The following is a 25,000-nucleotide window of genomic DNA, read 5'->3' as shown; positions in this document are numbered from 1 at the left end:
CCTCTCGTCCGGGTGACAGAACGACTCGTCCACTTGATGGTGATAATTCATGCACACAACCCGTCGAGTAGACCGACCCACTCCACATGACACCGAACACTGGAGACGAAAGAGACAGGACAGTTCTGGACAGTTCTGGACATGTAAAATAAACTTATCAAGTATCAAATACATGCTAGATTTGTTCACAACCTAGTGAGCATCTTTGAGCATCATGGGTGCTCCTGATGCAAAGGCTGTTCCAAAAGCTAGGCAGCAAAATTATACTGTCTTATAAGATACCTTTTTTTGGTCACATTCTCATGCTGCTTTCACATGCTGTTGGAATTATCCTCCTTCCCACTCCTAAAGATGTAGTTTTGACATTCTGTGATACAATCTGGTGGTTCTCTTTTATATGTAAAGAAACACAAACCTCTAACTACACATTATTTCAATATAAATGTATAGCCTACTAAGAAAAACACTATTTTTAACTAGTTTAGCTCAAGTAGGTTCTTCAAGGTAGCCTGGAGAGGTGATGTGTCCAAGCCACATCAGCTACTTACTGGGGTACCTCAGGGCTCAGTGCTTGGGCCACTTCTCTTCTCTATATACACAACATCACTGGGACACATCATTCAGGCACATGGTTTCTCTTACCACTGTTACGCCGATGACACACAGCTCTAATTGTCTTTCCAGCCCAACGACACCACAGTGACTGCTTGAATCTCTGCCTGCCTGGCAGACATCTCGGCCTGGATGAAGGAGCACCACCTGCAACTCAACCCAGCCAAGACCGAACTCCTTGTCTTTCCAGCCAGCCCTGCTGTTGAACACAACATCACTGTGCAGCTGGGTGCAACTACAGTAACGCCTTCCAAAACGGTCAGAAATCTAGGGGTAACCATCGACAACCAACTCAGTTTCACAGACCACATCTCAAAGACCGCAAGATCGTGTAGCTTTACACTCTACAATATCAGGAAGATAAGACCCTTCCTCTCTGAACATGCCACACAACTTCTTGTTCAGTCACTTGTCATAACTAGACTGGACTACTGTAACGCTCTCATTGCAGGCCTCCCTGCATGTGCAATTAGACCCCTGCAAATGATCCAGAATGCAGCAGCACGTCTGGTCTTTAATGAACCAAAGAGAGCACATGTTTACACCACTCCTTGTCTCTCTTCACTGGCTGCTGGTTGATGCACGTATCAAATTCAAGGCTCTGATGCTGGCATACAGAACAGTCACTGGATCTGCTCCAGCATATCAAAAATCATTAATGGCCCACTAGAAGCCTGCGGTCGGCTAAGGAACGTCACCTTGTTGTACCAACACAAAGAGGCACCAAAACACTTTCCCGGACTTTCGGCTTCATCGTACCACGTTGGTGGATTGACCTTCCCAACTCCATCCGTGAAGCTGACTCACATTCTGACTTCATTCAACTTAAATATTGTTATAATATTTAAACATATTATAATGATAATAATAACATTATAATTATTCTTATTATTATTATTGACTTTTAGAATTTTATAATACAACAGTAATATATTTCAGTCATGCACCTTTAAAGACGGCATGAAATGAAAATTCACCCTATCAATTTTCTAAATGCATGTTATTGATCTTATTGTGAACGATTCATCCATGCATCCGTTTTATTTTAATTTGTAAAATTTTTGACCACGTAATTGTTAATCAAAATGTAAAAACTCGATCTTCTGGTGAAACAGACTTCTCTCTGGTGACGTATGCAGGACTTCTCCAATCATTTAGTCCACTTAAACCCCGCCCCTTTCTTATAAATACCACAACCTAGTGTAGAGTTGAATGAAGCATCAATCGCATGTTGGTGAAGATGGCGAGGTGTGTTTCCGTCTGTTTTCCTTCAGAACTATCGATCCTTAACCCAAACTTCCTTTGTTAGGGGTCAGCTGGCTTGAACTGACATTTCGAATGAGTAGGAATAACGGCGAATTCACGGTTTTGTTCGAGACATTTCACGCCTGAATTGCTGAGATGATCACTAATGACTACAACGCTTCAGGTGCCTCTGGAGTTTACTTATATTTTTGAATGCAGTTATCTTGAGATGCACAGCATGAGTAAGTGTTTTTTTTCCTTTATATTTAGTGTATTGTGATTCAAAACGTTAAAATATCGTTATCTTTTACTCACTCGTTTTTCAACTTCTACAGCCTCTTCGTAAGCAAAGACCGTGATGTGCTCGTGCGTTTATGTTGTCAGTTTGATCATAAATGTGTTGAGATCACTGCTCAATTTCACCGATAACCAGCTCTGACTCGAGCAGCACGGTGGTAGGGGTGTTTGTGTCCACTGCAAACTCGCATTCAGATCTGCCGCCGTTCCGTTATGCAACGCCCATGTTTCATAATCCAATCAACAACCAATGGATAAACTCAAATCACCACACTACATTTTTTCCTTGTTTGATAAGCTGTTTCAATCAGAAATACGTCACAATACGGAAGCAAAGTCAGCTGCAACTTCCGTTTCATGCCGACTTTAACTATAAAACCCTCTGGCTTTTATTTTGATGGTCGGAACACCCCAGGAAGTCGTGTAAGTGTCTGTACGAGAGTTAGTTCACAGTAGTTAGCTTCGTATTCAAATTCTGGTAAAATGCTTATCCAGTGCCGTTCTAAATGCATATTATAAGTGAACCGAACTATTGAGCATCTACATCTGAGATGTTGTTCATGAGTAGCGCTCAAATATGAAAATAGCCTTGAGCTCTGAAGGCTGAAAATAGCCGTGAGCGCCTCACTAGCATGCGCATGCTATGCATGTGAGTCAAGTGACACATGGCATTCACTAAAACGTGCTGCGCATGCATACTGTACTGTATATTTACTTATTAAACACAGCCTTTTGCAATTCACAAAGCTATTGCATGTCTTTAAGTGGCTTTGAATAAAATGCACGAGTCATATGAACTACTTTAATGGTGCTTTCATGGTTGTTTTATGTCATTTTTGGAGCTAGACATTAACAAGCATGACTAACACACAGTATCTGATTTGGATCGGGCTTGTCGGACCGATACCCGATCAGTCTAAAAACGTCAGTATCGGATTGGTGCATTCCTAGTTTAGGTTGAGTCAGTGATGTGCACAGACCTTAGCGGGGCAGGGGCAAAAGGATGTGGACAGAGTGTGATGGGAAATCTGCCATCAGTAGTTGTTGGGGGGGGGTTAGGGGGTGTTGTGGTGTAGTAAAGGCACCTCCACTTAAAGGGGTGCCTTTACATTTGTGAGCAAAAGGGGCAGGGGCTTGCACCCCTGTAGCCCCCGTTCTGTGCACGTCAGTGGGTTGAGGTGTACTTCTGTTCCTGTGTGACGTTCCATTACCCGCGCGTTTGAGTGCTCAGCTTTTTAAAGTATACAATTTTGACCGTGAGCCCATATGGTCTTGTTCAACACATGTGAAGACCACGTGCATAGACAAGAAGAAATGCACTTGGTGGGGGAGAAGAAATGCACAAACTACATTCTTATTCACTTCCATTGTTTTGGTGGCGAACGACTCACTCTGTGTTTTTTAATGAATCAGTTGATTAAACGATTGACTAAATCACACATAACATAAAAGGTGCTCATTTGTCACCACCTGCTGGTGAAAATATGCAATATCCACAAATGTTGACTGAACGAATCAGTGAATGAAATCAAAATCAATCAAAATCCCCAGCCACGAACATAGAGAAGTGGACTGATACAAAGGCTGAAGCGTCTGTCTTGGAACACCTCTTGTCCAATCAGCTATGAGGACTGCAACGAGCTGTTGTATAATTGTTCTTAAATATGTTACTAGAGAGTCTAGAGTTGAAGTAATGCAGTAGTAAGTATTTTACACGCATTACATGCAGTAATGATGGTGTTGTTTGTTCACTCACTGGAGTCCACTCGCTCTCTCTCCACTGACCGCAGGGACTGAAGCACACCGAGGAGTCGGGTGGGCGGGGCAAGTGAGCGCAGTACGACACATCGGCGACACCGCCCTGACCGTCTCGACAGCTGACGTAACGCTCTCTCTTGCCCTCGCCACACGATACCGAACACTGTAACACACACAAACCATATGAGAGAGAGAGAGAGGAAATACTGTGTGTGTTTACTAAGTTCTTCTTCGTGGAAAATTACCCCCCAAAATTCACAAAATAGGGTTATTCTATAGTATATTGTACAAGTAGCTTTATACAAAAATATTAGAAGTCAATGGTGAGTCCTCATTTAGAAGTAAATGTGTGTGTGTGTGTGTGTGTGTGTGTGGTGTGCGTGTGTGTGTGTGTGTGTGTGTATATGTGTGTGTGTGTCTGTGTGAGAGTGTGTGTTTGTGTGTGTGTGTTTGTGTGTGTGATTGTGTGTGTGTGTGTTTGTGTGTGTGTGTGTGTGTGTGTGTGTGTTTGTGTGTGTGTGTGTGTGTGTTTGTGTGTGTGATTGTGTGTGTGTTTGTGTGTGTGATTGTGTGTGTGTTTGTGTGTGTGTGTTACTCACAGTTGTCCACGACCCGTATCTCCACTGTGTGTGTATCTGACCCGTTTCGGCTGGTTTTGGTGTGTTAAACACAGATGCTGCCCGCGAACAAACTGTCAACTCACAGTCCTTAGGTAAAGATAAATAAATATTGAAAAAAGTATATTAGTGTGTTTTTGAGTGTCTAAGAGAGTGTACACATTTAGCTATACTTGTTAAGGCATTTGTTTATCATCATTGTTATTGTCCTTACTAATATAATGAAAATTATGAAAAAGGACTTGTGAGAACATGTTTCGTGGTCCTCCTAACTATTTTAAATGCTTATTAATTGGGCAAATCATGTTTTGATTTAAATATAATTATGTCAACAGAGGAAGAGTGTAGTAAATATCTTAAATATCTTAGTGTGTCAATGAAAGGTCCACATATACATTGTGTGTGTGTGTGTCTGTGTGTGTGAGTGTGTGTATGTGTGTGTGAGTGTTTACCTGGCTGTCTCGTGGTCTCGCGGCTGCATTACAGTCCCTGTCGTCCACTGTTTCTCCATATGCTCCCGACACACACCTCACTGCACGCATCTGATAACCCTGACCGCACGTCACTGTACACTGCAAAACACACATGATCAATCAGATCCAAAGTTTTACAATGGATGAGGAAACACTGACATCTACTAACAGATACGCAAGAACCAATGAAGCTCTGATCTGATTGGCTGGTTTCACATCATTTCCAGGAGTCAGTGTGCACAGGTTCATATCAGACCTCAAAAAGAATCTATTCATAAAAAAAGATTTACAAATGCAAAACAAAAAGACACTGCGCAGAAGAGATGCAACATGACACTACTGGAGTCAATAAGAGTTCATCATAGATGCACTCTGATTGGCTGGGTAGAAAACATCTCATCTGATTGGCTCAAGAGGACGTATCTTTAAAATAAATATTCGAAAAAGAACAAAATTCTAAAACAAGTGAACATAAACATGTGTATGTAGTACAGGGAAGGTGTTGCTCTCCTCTAGTAATTTGGCTCATAGTCTTAATAATGATAGTATTTGAGTAACTGGGGCCCAGGTCAGGAAGCAGACAAACTGGTTTTGTCTGCCTTGAGACGTCACACAGGTCACATAAACTACAATACATAGAGACTGTATCACCTAGATATCATATAGAGACTGTGTCTGTTCCCCGAACTACCAAACACAAAACTCTCACTAAATCATTTAGAAAAATTTGCTTAAGGTCAAACTTGAACAAAACAAACAAATTAATGATCAGCATATGAAGGTAGGGCTACTAAACATTAGATCTCTTTCATCTAAAACACTCATTATAAATGAAATTATAACAGATCATAGTTTGGATGCACTCTGTTTGACTGAAAACTGGTTTAAACCGGATGAATATATTAGTTTAAATGAATCTACTCCCCCAGGTTATTGTTATAAACATGAGCCTCGTCTGAAGGGTCGAGGAGGAGGTGTTGCTACAATTTACAGTGAAGTTTTTGGTGTTACTCAGAGGACAGGATATAAGTTTAAGTCTTTTGAACTAATAATGCTTAATGTGACACCATCAGATATAAATAAAAAAATCTCTGTCGTCTTTTACCCTTGCTACAGTATATAGATCACCTGGGCCGTATTCTGATTTCCTTGGTGAATTTGCAAATTTTCAATCAGATCTAGTAGTTACTGTGGATAGAGCTTTAATTGTTGGTGACTTCAACATTCACATAGATAATGAAAATGACACATTGGGATTAGCATTTATTGATATTCTCAACTCGCTTGGAGTCAGACAAAATGTGACAGGACCAATTCATCATCATAATCATACGCTAGATTACATTCTGTCATATGGAGTTGATGTTGATACTATAGAAATTCTGCCGCAGAGCGATGACATCTCGGATCATTACCTCGTCTCTTGTTTGCTGCGATCAGCTAATGTTACTCAATCTACACCACGCTATCGTTCAGGTAGAACTATTCTTTCGACTACTAAAGATAGCTTCACTAATAATCTTCCAGAATTGTCTCACATACTCAGTAAGCCTAAAAGTCTAGGAGAACTTGATGTAATAACAGAAAATATAAATACAGTCTTCTATAGCACTCTTGATAGTGTTGCCCCCCGTCGATTAAAGAAAATTAAAGAAAAAAGCCTTGCACCATGGTACAATGATCACACTCTTGCTCTCAAGTGAGCAGCTTGGAAAATGGAGCACAAGTGGAAGAACACAAAATTAGAGGTATTTCGCAGTGCATGGAAGGATAGTGTCTGTAGCTACAGAAAGGCACTAAAAGCTGCCAGGTCAGCATATTTTAGCAAACTCATAGAAAATAACCACAACAATCCTAGGGCTCCAAACTGTGACTAAAATGGTCACAAATGTGGCCAAAAATAATTGATTGAGACAATAATTTAAAATCTAGTCACCACTGGCAACAGTCGGGATGTGTGCGTTCATATGTGGTTTCATCAGAGATCATCTTGTGAGTTATTGAATACATCTTTTGAGTGTGTACCACCAGTGTGTCTCGAGCCACTTTTCACTCATCCTGTTTCTGACGAGCTTGCTGCACCACACGCAACAACAAACCCAGTGCGAGAGAGTCATGACCAAATTACTCTTTTGAACTGGGTCTTTTTCATGAATCACCTGAAAAGAACTGAGGTGTGAACTCAGGAGCTCAGGTTAGCAGTTTGAATTAGAGTCTTCTTTCTACTTTCTCAGTGAATCATTTGTCAGTGTGTTCACAACTGGGAGGGCAGACATTTAGAAGTCCAATGAGTAGTTTGGGCTTCTTTATTAAAAACCTGGATCTCATATATATATATATATATATATATATATATATATATATATATATATATATATATATATATAGTTGTGCTCAAAGGTTTGCACACCCTGGCAGAAATTGTGTAATTTTGGCAATGATTTTGAAAATATGACTGATTATGAAAAAAAAATTTTCTTTTATTTAAGGATAGTGATCATATGAAGCCATTTATCATCACATAGTTGTTTGGCTCCTTTTTAAATCATAATGATAACAGAAATCACCCAAATGGCCCTGATCAAAAGTTTACATACCCTTGAATGTTTGGCCTTGTTACAGACACACAAGGTGACACACACAGGTTTAAATGGCAATTAAAGGTTAATTTCCCACACCTGTGGCTTTTAAAATTGCAATTAGTGTCTGTGTATAAATAGTCAATGAGTTTGTTAGCTCTCACGTGGATGCACTGAGCAGGCTAGATACTGAGCCATGGGGAGCAGAAAAGAACTGTCAAAAGACCTGCGTAACAAGGTAATGGAACTTTATAAAGATGGAAAAGGATATAAAAAGATATCCAAAGCCTTGAAAATGCCAGTCAGTACTGTTCAATCACTTATTAAGAAGTGAAGAAAAAAAGAGATCAGGGATCTCTTGATACCAAGCCAAGGTCAGGTAGACCAAGAAGGATTTCAGCCACAACAGCCAGAAGAATTGTTCGGGATACAAAGAAAAACCCACAGGTAACCTCAGGAGAAATACAGGCTGCTCTGGAAAAAGATGTGTGGTTGTTTCAAGGAGCACAATACGACGATACTTGAACAAAAATGAGCTGCATGGTCGAGTTGCCAGAAAGAAGCCTTTACTGTGCCAATGCCACAAAAAACGCCCGATTACAATATGCCCGACAACACCTTGACACACCTCACAGCTTCTGGCACACTGTAATTTGGAGTGACGAGACCAAAATAAAGCTTTATGGCCACAACCATAAGCACTATGTTTGGAGAGGGGTCGACAAGGCCTATAGTGAAAAGAATACCATCCCCACTGTGAAGCATGGTGGTGGCTCACTGATGTTTTGGGGATGTGTGAGATCTAAAGGCATGGGGAATCTTGTGAAAATTGATGGCAAGATGAATGCAGCATGTTATCAGAAAATACTGGCAGACAATTTGTATTCTTCTGCATGAAAGCTGCGCATGGGACGCTCTTGGACTTTCCAGCACGACAATGACCCTAAGCACAAGGCCAAGTTGTCACTCCAGTGGTTACAGCAGAAAAAGTTGAAGGTTCTGGAGTGGCCATCACAGTCTCCTGACCTCAATATCATCGAACCACTCTGGGGAGATCTCAAACGTGCGGTTCATGCAAGACGACCAAAGACTTTGCATGACCTGGAGTCATTTTGCCAAGACGAATGGGCAGCTATACCACCTGCAAGAATTTGGGGCCTCATAGACAACTATTACAAAAGACTGCACGCTGTCATTGATGCTAAAGGGGGCAATACACAGTATTAAGAACTAAGGGTATGCAGACTTTTGAACAGGGGTCATTTCATTTTTTTCTTTGTTGCCATGTTTTGTTTTATGATTGTGCCATTCTGTTATAACCTACAGTTGAATATGAATCCCATAAGAAATAAAAGAAATGTGTTTTGCCTGCTCACTCATGTTTTCTTTAAAAATGGTACATATATTACCAATTCTCCAAGGGTATGCAAACTTTTGTGCACAACTGTATATATATATATATATGAGATCCAGCTTTTGACACTTAGGACATTTGAGGGACTCATACATAACTAACATTGTGCAAACATTCATTGATGTTCAAGAAGGCAACACACTATATGCATACTATACTTTATGTAAATATCTGCTTGTGTAGATTCTGGAGTGCAGTACTAAACAAAAACATTTTATCTCTTATATTTGCATAAATTATGAAAGGGGTGTGAACACTGATGAGACAAAAAGGGAATGCAAACTTTTCTTCTCAACTATATATACTGTTTATTAAACCTCAGATTAATGTGTTATCAGCTGTCTTTTCTTTTGCTTTCTATCTTGTTTCTGAACAACAATCTAAATCGAGCAATTATTTGATTTGGCGACTAAAAACAACTATTTGGCTCCTTAATGTTTCAGTTAAGGAGCCAATGGCTCCTAAGTCATTTTTTTTAGTCTGGAGCCCTGAATCCTAGATGTTTATTCAGTACTGTGGCTAAATTGGTTAGGAATAAAGCTTCGACTGAACCAGATATTCTGTCACAACACAATAGTAATGACTTCATGAATTTCTTTACTGATAAAATTGAAATAATCAGAAATAAAATTGGAATTATGCAATCATCTGTCACAGTACCTCAGAAAACAGTGTCTCATAATTTTCCTCACGTGCAACTTCAATCCTTCGCTGTCATAGGTCATGAAGAGCTAAAAAACTTATCGAAACATCAAAAGCCACAACATGTATGTTAGGTCCAATACCAACTAAGCTCTTAAAAGAGGTGTTCCCTGTAATCTCAGAACCTCTTCTTAATATTATTAACTCCTTGCAATCCCTAGGACATGTCCCAAGAAACTTTAAAATGGCAGTTATCAAAGCCCTTATTAAGAAGCCACAACTTGATCCTGGGGAATTGGCTAATTACAGACAAATTTCAAATCTCCCGTTTATGTCGAAAATACTAGAAAAGGTAGTGTCCTCCCAACTATGTTCATTTCTACAGGGAAATTGTATATATGAAGAATTTCAGTCAGGATTTAGGCCCCATCACAGTACAGAGACTGCACTTATCAGAGTTACAAATGACTTGCTCTTATCATCTGATCGCAGCTGCATTTCACTTCTAGTGCTTTTAGATCTTAGTGCTGCCTTCGACACGATAGATCACGACATTCTCTTGAATAGGCTGGAGAATTATGTTGGCATTAGTGGACTTGCATTAGCATGGTTTAGGTCATATTTAGCAGACCGCTACCACTTTGTCTATGTAAATGAGGAATTGTCAAAAGTTAAGTATGGAGTGCCACAGGGATCAGTTTTAGGGCCTCTACTTTTCTCCTTATATATGCTTCCCCTGGGAGATATTATCAGGAATCATGGAATAAGTTTCCACTGTTATGCCGACGATACCCAACTTTATATTTCTTCTAAACCCCACGAAATTTCACAATTCTCCAAATTAGCAGAGTGTATCAGTGAAATCAAAGATTGGATAGCCAGAAATGTCCAACTTCTCAATTCCGAAAAAACAGAGGTACTAGATTTGGACCAAAAACCTCTAAAAATAAGCCGCTAAAATATAATTTGACTCTTGATGGATGTACTGTTACATCGTCTTCAACAGCGAAGAACAGCGAAGAAGTGTTATATTTGATACCAATCTGTCCTTTGAAAATCAAATTTCCAATGTTTGTAGAACGGCATTCTTCCACCTCAGAAATATTGCTAAGTTACGACACATGCTCTCTGTTGCTGATGCCGAAAAACTAATTCATGCGTTCATGACCTCAAGACTAGATTATTGTAATGCATTACTGGGAGGATGTCCAGCAAGTTCAATAAATAAACTTCAATTGGTTCAAAATGCAGCTGCCAGAGTGCTGACTAGAACTAAGAAATATGATCATATTAGCCCCATTTCATCGTTGTTACATTGGCTACCTGTTAAATTTCGTATTAATTTTAAAATTCTGTTAATTATGTACAAAGCTTTGAATGGTCTAGCTCCACAGTACTTAAGTGACCTTCTGACACACTATATTCCATCACGTTCATTACGATCACAAAATTCTGGCCTGTTAATAGTTCCTAGAATATCAAAATCCACAAAAGGAGGTAGATCATTTTCATATTTGGCTCCTAAACTATGGAATAGTCTCCCTAACTCAAACCGAGGTCACCAAAACCGGCCAGATCCAGCTCCGTTCCTGCTTGGTGTTAGACTCCACTGCTATGTGTCTCTGAGTGATGATGACTGGTGCCAGCTAGACATCACTTCAGTCTATTATGATGGACTTCAGAGGATGAACTGATGCCAACTCCAACCATAAGACATGGGATACTTCATATGTCACTGCCTGAACCTTGGACTTATGATAGACCTCACCGAAATGACCTGCCGGTTGAACTGTGATGCACCTCATTGATCTCTGACTGCATCACCTTTGTCTAATGATGGACTACACTCTTATAATGGAATACATAGACTATCATTTAAATGCCAACAAAAGCCTTCATCAGCCAACTAACAAAGGACAATGCATCTATGTGAACTTCAAAGACATTAGTCATTAATCTTACAGTTCATAAAAATCTTTGTTTAAACACTAACCCTTAACACTTACTTAGTTTACTAATTTTAAACCATGACTTGCACTATACATAAGTAATATTGTCATTATATTCATGATGTTAGTCAGAGGGGAACTGGCCCCCACAGTGAGTCTGGTTTCTCTCAAGGTTATTTTTCTCCATTAATCAACATCTTATGGAGTTTTGTGTTCCTTGCCACAGTCGCCTTCGGCTTGCTCACTGGGGGTCTAAATACAATTATTATTTAATTATTTATTTTTAAACACAATTCACAATTGTATTTTATCATACAACACAATGATGACTCTAAGACTTTACAGATATTACAGTTTCATCACTGTCTGTAAAGCTGCTTTGAAACGATGTGTGTTGTGAAAAGCGCTATACAAATAAAAATGACTTGACTTGTATTTATGAACCATGTTTTGCATTTGTGAATAATTTTTTGTTAGTGTGAATCTGGTTACGCATTTGTGAAAATGTGTTTTGTGAACATATGAATTTTATTTTGTGAACAATATTGTGAATTGGTGAATCGTCTTTTGCAAATATATAATTTTTTAGGTCATTCTGGCTCCATAGAAGACACCTCACAGTGTGTGCGTGTGTGTTTGTGTGTAGGAGACTTGCCTACACATGAGCGGAGGGTAAATATATACAGTATGTGTGTGTGTGTGTATACATGTTTATACTACATTGTGGGGCCCAGCCAGTGGTCCCCATGAGGGAAATGGCTTATTAAACATACTAAACAATGTTTTTTTGAAAATGTAAAAAGTTTTCTGTGAGGGTTAGGTTTAGGGGATAGAAATTATCATTAGATCTGTATAAAATACATATAATGCATGGAAGTCTATGGAGAGTCCCCACAATGATAAAAAAAAACAAGTTTGTGTGTGCGTGCATGCATGTGTGTGTTCTCTGAGAGAGCAGTATATGTAATCTGATATTGTGCTGAGTTATGAAGTGTTTGACCAAGAACTGAACATCCATTTCCTCTCTGTCAGTTGAGCACTGAATGTATATCCTCAGATGATAAATCTGAACCACACACACACACACACACACACACACACACACACACACACACATTAAAAGTGACTTAAACCCGAACCCTAAAATGAAACCTGTTTTGTATTTTTACAGTTTTTAGAGACAGCATTGTATGTATTGTATAAATACATTTTCCAAATGAGGACTCTAAGTGTGTCTATATGTAATTTTCATCAGATTCATCTCACGTCACGTTCTTACCGGACTCCAGACTCCGACCTGCCAGACGGCACATTCCGGCAGCTCACAGGAGCTGGCGGCGGATGGTTTAGTGTTCGGATCACAGCGCTGACCGCTCAGTTTCTCATCTCCCAGAATGCACAGCACCTGCCTGTGTCTGACGCCTTTCCCACATGTCACCAAACACTTCAAACACAGAGAAAACATACAGGAACAGAGAAAAATACACTGAAGTACTGAGAGTTTCAGTTTGTGTTTATAAGCTGTTTGTGTTGGTTTTGTGTTTCATATTACCCAAATCTAAATACAATTTATTTCTGCAATGACATAAAATAATAAACAATATAAGGTAACAGTATAAGGACTGCATCTTTTAAATGTAAGGCTTTCTGACAATTCAAACACTTTGAGTTAGTATTTATCCGGTGACGTGTAAGGGAATTAAATAAACTTTTAGTTAGCAAGTAAACTCATTAATTAAGACTGTTGAATTATTGAAAATATAATGCTGACCTAAAGTGGCATAACGTTTTCAATAATTCAACAGTATGAGGTCAATTATACCTCGTATACCAAATGTGCATATGTTTATCTCAAGACAGTGTGAAACTGAAACACTCTTGTGTGGAGAATGATGTGGTCACTAATCTCTGAACTACTTTATAGTCATACAGTTATACAAAAACACCCTCACAACCTGTGTCCACCAATCAGAATTAAGATGCATGAGTTGCATTTATTGGTTATAATTTATAATTTTCATTGTGCATATTTCTGTAGGTATAGATGATGTTCCTCACAATCATGAGACAACAATTATTAATGTGAAAATGATTGCACTGATTGTGTAAACTATAAAGAATAAAAGTCAACTGCATTCTGCTCCAACATGAGTAGTATAATGATTCTACATGTCGATGCCACTCTACTTTAGCTGGTAATTGTACCATAGATAAAAATAAGGTATCATGACAGTGGTGGTATATACCATACCTCGCTCCATTCACTGGTGGTCCAGTCGGGACAGGACTGTTCATTACAGGGTTCTGATACAACTCTCTGCTGCTCCACACACTCTCTGTCCACCAGCCTGCGTCCCAAATTATTCATACAGTACGCCTGACGCGTCCGCACGCCATCACCACACGACTCAGAGCACTGTAACAACAAATACATTACAATAGAAAAGAATAAGAATAGAATAGAACAGAACACAAGAGAATTTGAAATTAAATACAACAGATTATGAAACAGAATATTACAGAATATGAATAAAATAGAACTGAACACTTATGAAATATTATAGAATGAAATAGAATAGAATAAGAATAAACTAGAATAAAACGGAACAAGAATAGATTAAGAATGAAACAGAAAAATAGAATATTAATGAAATTAAATGGAATGGAACAGAAGAGAATAAGAATAGAATATGAAATAAAATGGAAAAGAATAGAATAAAAATGAAATAGAATATAATAAGAATATATTAAGAATGAAATTGAATAGAATATTAATTAAATAGAATAGAACAGAATATGATTGGACATAATATAATAGAACAGAGCAGGATAAGAATAAAGTAGAAACGAATATGAAATTAATAGAATAGAATACAACAGATGAAAAAAGAATAACTGAAATTGAGTAAAGAATAAAACAGAACAGAATAATAATAGAAAAGAATAGGTATGAAATAGAACAGTATAAGAATTAAACAGAATACAACAGACTAAGAAATAAACAATAAAATATGAATGAAAGAGTAAAATAGAAACAAATAAAATGAGAATGAAACAGAATAGAACAGAATAAGAATAGATCAGAATGACAGAATAGAACTAAATAAAAATAGAATAAAATAAGACTGAAATAGAAAAGAACACAATAAGAACACAATAGAAGAGAATAGAATAAAATAGAATAGAATAAAAATAGAATAGAATGACATAAAATAGAACTAAATAAAATAGAAAAGAATAAGACTGAAATAGAAAAGAACAATAAGAACACAACAGAACAGAATAGAATAAAATAGAATAGAATATAAATTAAATAGAATGACAGAATAGAACTAAATAAAAATAGAATAGAATAAGACTGAAATAGAAAAGAACACAATAAGAACACAATAGAATAGAATAGAATAGAATAAAAATAGAATAGAATGACATAGAATAGAACTAAATAAAAATAGAATAGAATAAGACTGAAATAGAAAAGAACACAATAAGAACACAATAGAAGAGAAGAGAATAAAATAGAATAAGAATAGAATCAAATGAAATCGCATTACAAATAAAAGTCTTAAAGGTACAGTAGCAAAAACAGCCTGTTTAATTATAAAGATTTTTAGGGTGGAAAATGATAATAAAATCATAGTTAGGACTGTTCTAAGTGGACTTATAAATAAAATGGTACAAAAGTGTAGAATCGAATCCTTTTCAAAAGCTCATAGAGGTGTTGCGTTGCGCACCTGAGACCAGGTGCTGTACTGCCAGCTCTTAAGGAGGCAGTCTCCATGGCAACCCTCACGCGTCTGCGGTTTGGGCAGGTCTCCGCAAGCTCTGCCCTCCAAACGCTCACTCAGTCTCTTGTTCTGACTGTAGCGCATGCACAACACATCCAGTGTGCGGTAACCCGGTCCACACTTACTGGAACAATCACTCCTGCCCGCGATGTGCCATCTGAGGAGGACAGAGAGAGAGATCCGTCAACACAGGACACGTCACAATAGAGCTGTCGGTAAAGAGTCCATTTGAGTTCAGTTTGTTTGGTTGATGTGAAACAGGATCAAAAATAAACAAGTGATCCAGGCGAAAAATACCCCAGATATGTAAGATGTGCCCCTGAGGTTTATTACTGTGTTTTGTAATTCAATTGATTGAAATATTTGACAAATTAAAACATGCTTTGTTTATACAGTTAAAAGAAAATGCATCCTTATAAAGGTAAAAATGCCCCTAAAAAATCTATTAAAAAGTTCATTTCTAACACTACTTTATCCTTCAGGTATGTAAGCAATCTGGTCTCATTTGCAGACATGAATAACTATTGATGACTTTTAATTTGTCTGTTCAGGGTTCCCAAATCTTTTGACTAATGAATTTCTATGAACTCTCCAGTTTGTGATTACAGAATGATGATTTTTCGAATACATTCAAATTCACAATTATTCAGATGCTATTGAATCATTCAGACCAAATTGCTAATGAATCATTCCAACCGATTCACTAGTGAATCATTCAGTCAAATTTGCTAATAAATCATTCATATAGATTTGCAAGTGAATCATTAAGACCCATTCACAAGTGAATCACTCAGACAAATTCGCTAATACATCATTCAGTGAGATTTGCAAGTGAGTCATTCAGACCCATTCGCTAATGCATCATTCAAACAATTCGCTAGTGAGTCATTCACACCAATTTGCTAATGAATCATTTAGACCAGTTCGCTAATTAATCATTCAGATCGATTCGCTTGTGAATCGTTCAGCCCGCTTTGCTAATGAATCATTCAGACCAATTCGCTAATGAATCACTCAATTGATTTGCTAGTGAATCATTCAGACCGATTTGCAAGTGAACCATTCAGACAATTCTCTAGTGAGTCATTCACACAGGTTTGCTAGTTAATCATTCAGACCGATTCGCTTGTGAATCATTCAGACAGATTTGCTCATGAATCATTCAGACTGGTTCGCTAATGAATCATTTAGACCAATTCACTAATGGATCATTTAGATCAATTCGCTAATGAATCACTTGACTGATTTGCTAGTGAATCATTCAGACCGATTTGCAAGTGAATCATTCAGACAATTCTCTAGTAAGTCATTCACACTGGTTTGCTAGTGAATCATTCAGACCGATTCACTAATGCATCATTCAAACAATTTGCTAGTGAGTTGTTCACACCAATTTGCTAATGAATCATTCAGACCAATTCGCTAATGAATCATTTAGACCGATTCACTAATGGATCATTTAAACCGATTCGCTAATGAATCATTTAGATCGATTCGCTTGTGAATCATTCAGACCAATTTGCTAATGAATCATTCAGACCAATTCGCTTGTGAATCATTCAGACCAATTTGCTAATGAATCATTCAGACTGGTTCGCTAATGAATCATTTAGACCGATTCACTAATGGATCATTTAAACCGATTTGCTAATGAATCATTCAGATCAATTCGCTTGTGAAACATTAAGACCGATTTGCTAATGAATCATTCAGACCAATTCGCTAATGAATCACTTGACTGATTTGCTAGTGAATCATTCAGACCAATTTGCAAGTGAATCATTCAGATAATTCTCTAGTGAGTTATTCACATTGGTTTGCTAGTGAATCATTCAGGCCGATTCACTTGTGAATCATTCAGACAGATTTGCTTGTGAATCATTTAGATGATTCACTTATTAATCACTCAGAGCCAGTTGCTAGTGAATCATTCAGACTCATTTATGAACTGACTCAAAAGAACTATTCGCTCACAAAACAGGCATCACATTTTATTTTACAAGTTTGAGCAAGTTTTACTTTACCAAAGCACTTCGTATTCATCTGGATGATGCAAAGCCAACTAATACAACTTAAAGCTAAAATGTGTCACTTTTTCTGTGTTAAAATACTTTCTCTTTGTCCCAGCTTAATATGCAGAGACAACTTTAAGTAAGCCATTTGTAGGTAATTTTCTCAAAAACTCTAAACACTGTCTCTGTGGCGCTATTACAATGCCTCAGTTAGTTTTGCAGTCTAACTGATTGTGTGTGAATACCTGAGTTCACAGTCTGTATTGCAGGGCTCCGTTGCGGCCCGCGGTCGAGGTAGATACTCGCACCTTTGCTCTGAAACCACCAAGCGGTCACTCTTACGAACGCACACAGCCTTCCGCCGCCGCTCACCTGCAAATGAACACAAACACAGTGTAAGTGATATTGCATGAGGTGTAAAGGTTCAATGGCAGACGGTTGTTTACTTGTAAGTAAACATAGGAGTCCTTTGGATGAGGTACCACAAAGAAATGGACCCAAAACAGCTTTATGAGTTTCAAAAAGGAAACGTTACCCTGACACACGCGACTGCACTCCTGCCAGGGGCCCGATGGCTCCCATACGAACTGCTCTTGCTGCTCTTCAATGGGAACACTGAAGGAATATCTGACATCAGGATTATACAGGTTCCCAACACACAGAACCTGAGACACACACACACAGGGATTTATCAGATATTTGTTTAATCAGACAAACAGTAAAAAGCCAGTAATTAAGGCTAATAAGCATTGGCTTTACAAAGCAAATAAATTACTAAAATCTTCAATTAAAGATGGCCTAAATCCCTATTCCAAAGTGGAAGTTTAACCTACTCAAGTTATTGGTTTATTTTGCAATTATTAGGTGGTATTCACATTTATTCATTTATTTATTTTTATGTATTTATTTTTATCCCCTTTTCTCCTTAATTTGTAATGCCCAATTCCCACTACTTAGTAGGTCCTCGTGGTGGCGCGGTTACTCACCTCAATCTGGGTGATGGAGCACAAGTCTCAGTTGCCTCCGCTTCTGAGACCATCAATCCGCGCATCTTATCACGTGAATCGTTGTGCATGACACCGCGGAGACTCACAGCATGTGGAGGCTCATGCTACGATCTACACACAACTCACCACACGCCCCATTGAGAGTGAGAACCACTAATCACGACCACAAGGAGGTTACCCCATGTGACTCTACCCTCCTTAGCAACTGGGCCAATTTGGTTGCTTAGGAGACCTGACTGGAGTCACTCAGCACACCCTGGATTTGAACTCACGACTCCAGGGGTGATAGTCAGCGTCAATACTCGCTGAGCTACCCAGACCCCCTGGTATTCAAGTTTAATTAAGTCAAGACAGTAATTAATTCGTCATGTTGCGCTAGGTAGCCCCGCCCACAGTGAAATCTCATTGGTCCAGAATCATGCTGTGGTTTTGTCGAATTAAGAAGCGAACAGAAGTTAAGAAGAATTGTATTCCTAAGAATATTTCATGAATGCGGCCTTAGAATCTCTGCGTTTGTTGTTGTTTCTCTTGCCTGCAGCACGAGCTCTTCCTCGATGCGTTCTGTGCAGTTGATGCGCTCCACTGTTGTGTTTGATCCGCTGTACTCGATTTCTGTTCCTTTAAACGTCACCTCTCTTTTAAACATGGACACCACGAAGTTTCCATTCAGGAGGAAGTTGGACTGACTGTCAGACAGAGCTGGAGAAAGAAAGATATCAAGGAAAAGATCAGATTGATTGATTGATTGATTGGTTAAATGGTTGATTGATAAGCTGAGTAATAATTTTGAAATCGTTCTGATAACAGCACATGAAAAGCATGCGGTAGCAGGTGACAGTTAAAATGCTCCCACATCTGGCAATTTTGAATCAACATACTTCAAACACCAGTACTTAAGATTCAAGAAATTAAGCTGTATGGCTAACACTCTGGACAATTACCACACAAAAGCCTTAAATGATGTCCAAACAGTTTGCACAGATATTCTTAGTAAATCACTTGCAATACGTCACTGAATCACACACACTATTTGTAAGATTGCATAAACAAATTCGTTTTCTTATATGTGATCAGAGTAAATCAAGGCCAAAGCATTTGTGTGTGACTTTTTAAAAACCTATTGAAGTGATGTTGGTGTGTTCAAATGTTAGAGTGAACTTACAGTATATTCATATGTGTTTGTGTTTGTTTGGCCTTTTGACTTGCGTCTCACTGCCTCCTCAAAAGTGTTAACAGCTACACAACCGACACACACACTAATTCACTCTCACTAATCTGATTCACATTAGTCACGCGTTGTTTATGCTGCTCATCCTGTGACACAAATCTGACTGACACTCTCAGAGGACACAACGCTCCTCTGGACCTCTATCAACTCTCATTTTATGGCGGGGTTGGGTGTTGGTGTTTGTGAAGGTCAGAACGGGTGTGCGGTGTGTGACTGGGCTTTTCAAATCTACAGTAAAACACATTCAAGTCATCAGCCAGTTGTTGGTTCCCTGCAGTGTTGGGGGATGGTGTCTTGAAGTTAGTAATGCCTTTCAGGCCTCTCCACACTGATGCAGGGTCGTTAGCTGAAAACTTGTTTTTCAGCTTCTCAGAATAGCTACTTTTAGCCACATTAATTTCCTTAGTCAGTGTGGTTTTGGCCTGATTATACAATATTTTATCCCCACTTCTGTAAGCATCCTCTTTGGCATGACGAAGCTGCCTGAGTTTTCCTGTAAACCATGGTTTGTTGTTGTTGAACGTTAAATAAGTCCTAGTAGGAATGCACATATCCTGATGTCACATTATCTGTGAGCTCGTCCAGGTCTGTGGCTGCAGCCTCAAAAACACTCCAATCAGTGCAGTCAAAGCAGGCTTGTAGTTTCAGCTCTGCTTCATTAGTCCATCTCTTTACAGTCCTTACTACAGGTTTAGCTGATTTAAGTTTATGCCTGTAGGTTGGAAGAAGATGAACCAGACAGTAATCAGAGAGTCCCAAAGCTGCTCTAGGGACAGAGCAATATGCGTCCTTTAATGTTGTGCAGCAGTGGTCCAATATATTTCTATCCCTGGTGGTGCATGTAATGTGCCAACTTTAATTAGGCAGTTTACGGGTGAGGTTGGCTTTGTTAAAATCACCGAGAATAGTAATAAGTGAGTCTGGGTGTTGTTGCTCCATGTCTGTGATCTGATCAGCCAGCTGTTGCAGCGCTGCATTCACGCATGTTTGTGGAGGAATATAAACACTCACCAGAACAAATGATGAAAACTCCCAGAGCAAATAAAAAGGCTTACAGTTGATAAAGAGCACTTCCAAATTAGGACAGAAAATCTTCTATAACGTTGTTACATCTGTACACCAACTTTCATTGATCATTTGGCAGATGTAATACTCTGTCCAGAATGGCTTCACTTCTATGAAGCACAAGGGAGCAGAGTTTGAAAAGTCCTTGTTTGTACAGGTGAGGAGATGTAGTTCGTCCATTTTTTTAGGGAGAGAGCGGAGATTCGCTAGATGAATACTTGTCAGCGCTGTTCGAAAGCTGTGCTGATGGAGCTTGACCAGCGTGCCGGCTCGCTTCCCTCGCCTGCGTCTCATAGCGTGCTTAAACAACACAGCTGCAGCTCCGGCTAAAATGTCCAGCAAAATGTCCGAATAGTCAAAAACTGGGAAATGATTGTATGGTATGTGCTGCCGAATATTCAGCAGTTCATCCCTGGTAAAACTGATTGGAACAAAATTACTAAACACAGGACAAACAAATAAAAGCAACAAAAGAATTGGAGAGCTCCACACCGAGGCGGCCATCTGCGGCGCCATCTTCGCCATAATCAGATAATTTTGTCATAGTAACAGATACAAATACAGATAATGGCTTCGCTTCAAACCCCTAGTAATAGCATATTTTTTGGAAATGAACCATGGTTACAACATGTACTTTGGAAATGTACCATGGTAATAAAATGTTATTTGGACATATACCATGGTAATACCACAGGTTTTGGATATTTACCATAGTAATAGCAAGTTTATCAGACATGGTCTTAAAGTAAAAAAAATTGGACATGACACCACAGTAATACTGTGTTTTTTTCCAAAACATACTATAGGTTTTGGACATGGCACCATGATAATACCATGGTATTCCTTAAAGTATATTAGAGCACCATGTAAACACCATGATATATGAATGTGGTAACCATTCAGTTCAATTTTATATATTTTAAAGAACCATGATATTACGATCTGATACCATCACTGTACCATGGTAACACCAGGGTATTCTGGCATAATTGTGTCTAAACATTTCACAGTTCTTCTGAACTCACCGAGGTAGTTATCATCCTCCGGAGACCCTGAGTAGCTGACCTGCTTTATGTCAATGTTTGTGGCACCAGCAGGTATCCGAACCACAACATTATAACCTAAAACACGAGACAGTGATGAGAACTCAGCAGAGAAATGTAATTTTAACCATGTTTGGACAACAGCAGTCAGAATGTTTGCTCAGCTACACAAACTCAAACTCTGAGAAACTGAGGTTGACCTTTGGGCTACACTTGTCACAGGAGTCAACACTGCCGGCCTGTCCACAAGTAATGAAGACTTCATATTAACTAAACCTGAACCTAAAGTGTCCTGAACGATGTAAAAGCAACATCTGAGCAATCAAACTGTCATTCTGAAGTCTTCCGATGGCCTCCACACTGTTGTATGCAGCTGTCCTGAATAATAGTGCAATAAGAGACATGTGTTGTCCTGAGTTGGATGAAATTATGAGATTGAAGAAACACTGAAGAAACTAATGTAAATCTCACCATATTGTGCATTGTTGAAGGTGCCTGCGAGAGTTTTACAGGAGGAGTTATCTCCACCACAAACTCCACACTTATCATTCCTGGCCTTTGAGTTCAAAACATGGTCACAACCTGCTTGCTGAAATAGCACACACACACACAAACACACACACATAACATACACTCAGATATACAGTACATATGGGATCACTAGAACATGTTACAAAATAAAGTTACAAAATAAAGAATAAGATCAAAATCATGTAAATAACTATTTGGATCGGTACCATGATTTTACCAAGTTTTGGGACATAGACCATGGTATTAGTATGATTTTTGGATCGGTACCATGATTTTACCATGTTTTTGGATATAGATCATGGTAATAGCATAATTTTTGGATCGGTACCATGATTTTACCATTTTTTTGGATATAGATCATGGTAATAGCATGATTTTTGGATCTGTACCATGATTTTACCACATTTTTGGATATAGATCATGGTAATAGCATAATTTTTGGATCGGTACCATGATATTACCACATTTTTGGATATAGATCATGGTAATAGCATAATTTTTGGATCGGTACCATGATATTACCACATTTTTGGATATAGATCATGGTAATAGCATAATTTTGGATCTGTACCATGATTTTACCAAGTTTTGGGGCATAGACCATGGTATTAGTATGATTTTTGGATTTATACCATGATTTTACTACGTTTTTTTGGACAAGTTCTTTGGTAATAACATGATTTTTGGATCAGTACCATGATTATGTTTTGGGGTAAGGACAATAGCAATAGCACGTTTCTGTACATGTTCTATGAAAACAATTGCAATACTAAAGTATTCTGTGAAATACATTGTTTTCCCATGTATCTAGTCTGGTATATAAATATGGTAATCGTTCAGTACCATGGTATTACCATCTGAAGTTGTTACATACCCGGCAGAGGCCTTGTACACAGATGTCATAGGTGTCCGGTCCACACGGGGTTCCGTCTATGACCCGATCTCTCAGCTGATAGTACGCCATCGTTCCGGCAACACGACAAAACAACTTACAACGATCCTTCATTAGAACTGTGAACGGAAACCACGACTGCAATGACTGTTGTGTTCTGTTTCTTACTATATACCACATTAAATCTGGTAAACATAAAGCACCATTTAGAGTGAAAAACAACATAATGTTCAGTCTATTAATCACACAAACTGATTGCATGGCTTCAGAAGACTTGGAATATAGTACAATAAAGTCATCTCGGCTACTTTTACTGTGTTTTATGTACTTTTTTGGAGCTTGGCAGACCGGAGTCACTATTGACTGTGTGAAGATTTGTTAAAATATTCCTTTTGTGTTCCACAGAAGAGATAAAGTCATACCGGTCTGGAACAACACGAGAACAACATTGCATTTTGGGCAACTATTCCTTTAACCCCAAATATTCCTCCAAAATATGTTGCATTTATTTGAATTTGAAACGTCAGCAGTTTTCTGTCGTAAACACTGCTATAGTGCACCTCATCTCTTTCTGGGAGTTACAATAATAGCTGGTTTATTCTTCTTTGGCACAGACAGAAACACACTCTTTAAAACCCTGAGCAGATGTTTGTGTGTCCTAATTATGAATTCACTTTCTGGCTCTGAGATGCTGAGAACCTTCCAAAACATGCAAAAGTGAAATCTGGATTATTTCTCCTAGATTGCAATGAGATGAAATGGAAATCAAATGGAGAGCATCCTCTGAGCAATAGCATTGTGCTTCGGGTGTGTTCTAACAGATAGGAAGCACGGATCTGAGGTCAGAGGTCATATACCGTCAAACACTCACTACCACTGTACTTTGGCACCCAACGGACGGTGGGAAGCAGGCCGTTGATGTTGAAGTGTTTGCCGTCGAACTGCGCACACTGCTCCTCTCGGAAATCCCTCTGGCCGCGCAGACACGCCTCCGTGTTACACGAGCGGAACTTCATTCTGCGTCCGACACAAAACCGCCCGCCATTCCTCGGCCTGAGAACAAACGGGTGAAAGACAAACATGCTTTTAGATCTTCTTCTTGTGTGTCTTGTGTGCTTGATTTGATTTGTCTTTAAAGAAAGTGTTTTGTTATTTCTGATTTTCCCTGAAATTATTTAAAGGTGCATTTGTTTTACCCCACAGAACAAACCTTTTTTAAAAAGATGATTAATATGAGATGTGAAAAAGCTTTTCTTATTCCACGACTGTGACTGTGTGATCTTTACGAGTAAAATAATAGTATAAGTTCAACTCAATCAATGTTTCATTTTCTTTTCTATTTAGCATGAAGTCTTGTAATAAGTGGGATAATGCACAGAGAGCTGGTTGTTTACACAAAAATAACCCCTTCATGGTGATACAAGAGTCCTCTATTCCACGTCGGGTCCTGATCACCGTGACAGGGTTTATTTTTGTGATAACGACTTGCTGAGTGTACATTATCCTTACATCCCTGGAATTACGGTGTCTGAATTCTATGGCCTGACTGTCAGATGGAGTTTACAACTACTGCGCTGCCCTTGGAATTGCACACCATCCCAGGTATGTCCATCGAGGGTTACTCCAACATCCCGGCAGATTCACGGCTGACTCCTCTGACAATCACCACATACTGGCCATTTGGTCTTCGACATCGCCCTCCGACTGATGCAAGGGATTTCGATAATTTCGATAACCTCAGCAGGCTAAAACGCACATCTTTTACTCCAGCAAAAAATGCAGGTGTCACCACTATTAAGATGGCCCTCATAGGGGCCTGGGTAGCTCAGTGGTAAAGACGCTGGCTAG

General features: G+C 38.8%; 1 protein-coding gene across 1 annotated transcript in view; it reads right to left on the bottom strand.

Annotated features, from left to right (window-relative positions):
• The window catches only part of LOC127437097 (A disintegrin and metalloproteinase with thrombospondin motifs 20-like), a 127,424-nt gene that overhangs the window by 41,848 nt on the left and 60,576 nt on the right, over positions 1 to 25,000 (bottom strand). The window contains exons 13-26 of the mRNA XM_051691762.1: positions 24,024 to 24,205; positions 23,135 to 23,271; positions 22,201 to 22,318; positions 21,712 to 21,807; positions 18,926 to 19,092; positions 17,922 to 18,051; positions 17,632 to 17,758; positions 15,321 to 15,531; positions 13,838 to 14,002; positions 12,866 to 13,030; positions 4,982 to 5,101; positions 4,512 to 4,619; positions 3,911 to 4,075; positions 1 to 99 (exon numbers count right to left, since the gene is read on the bottom strand). The exon at positions 1 to 99 is cut by the window's left edge and continues 162 nt beyond it. Of these exons, the coding sequence (XP_051547722.1) occupies positions 1 to 99; positions 3,911 to 4,075; positions 4,512 to 4,619; positions 4,982 to 5,101; positions 12,866 to 13,030; positions 13,838 to 14,002; positions 15,321 to 15,531; positions 17,632 to 17,758; positions 17,922 to 18,051; positions 18,926 to 19,092; positions 21,712 to 21,807; positions 22,201 to 22,318; positions 23,135 to 23,271; positions 24,024 to 24,205 (1,990 nt within the window). The remainder of the gene's footprint in view (positions 100 to 3,910; positions 4,076 to 4,511; positions 4,620 to 4,981; positions 5,102 to 12,865; positions 13,031 to 13,837; positions 14,003 to 15,320; positions 15,532 to 17,631; positions 17,759 to 17,921; positions 18,052 to 18,925; positions 19,093 to 21,711; positions 21,808 to 22,200; positions 22,319 to 23,134; positions 23,272 to 24,023; positions 24,206 to 25,000) is intronic.

Source organism: Myxocyprinus asiaticus, chromosome 48 (assembly GCF_019703515.2).
Source record: "Myxocyprinus asiaticus isolate MX2 ecotype Aquarium Trade chromosome 48, UBuf_Myxa_2, whole genome shotgun sequence".
NCBI lineage: Eukaryota > Metazoa > Chordata > Actinopteri > Cypriniformes > Catostomidae > Myxocyprinus > Myxocyprinus asiaticus.
The sequence above is the reverse complement of the archived record's forward strand: the minus strand, read 5'-3'. Positions and strand labels throughout refer to the sequence as shown.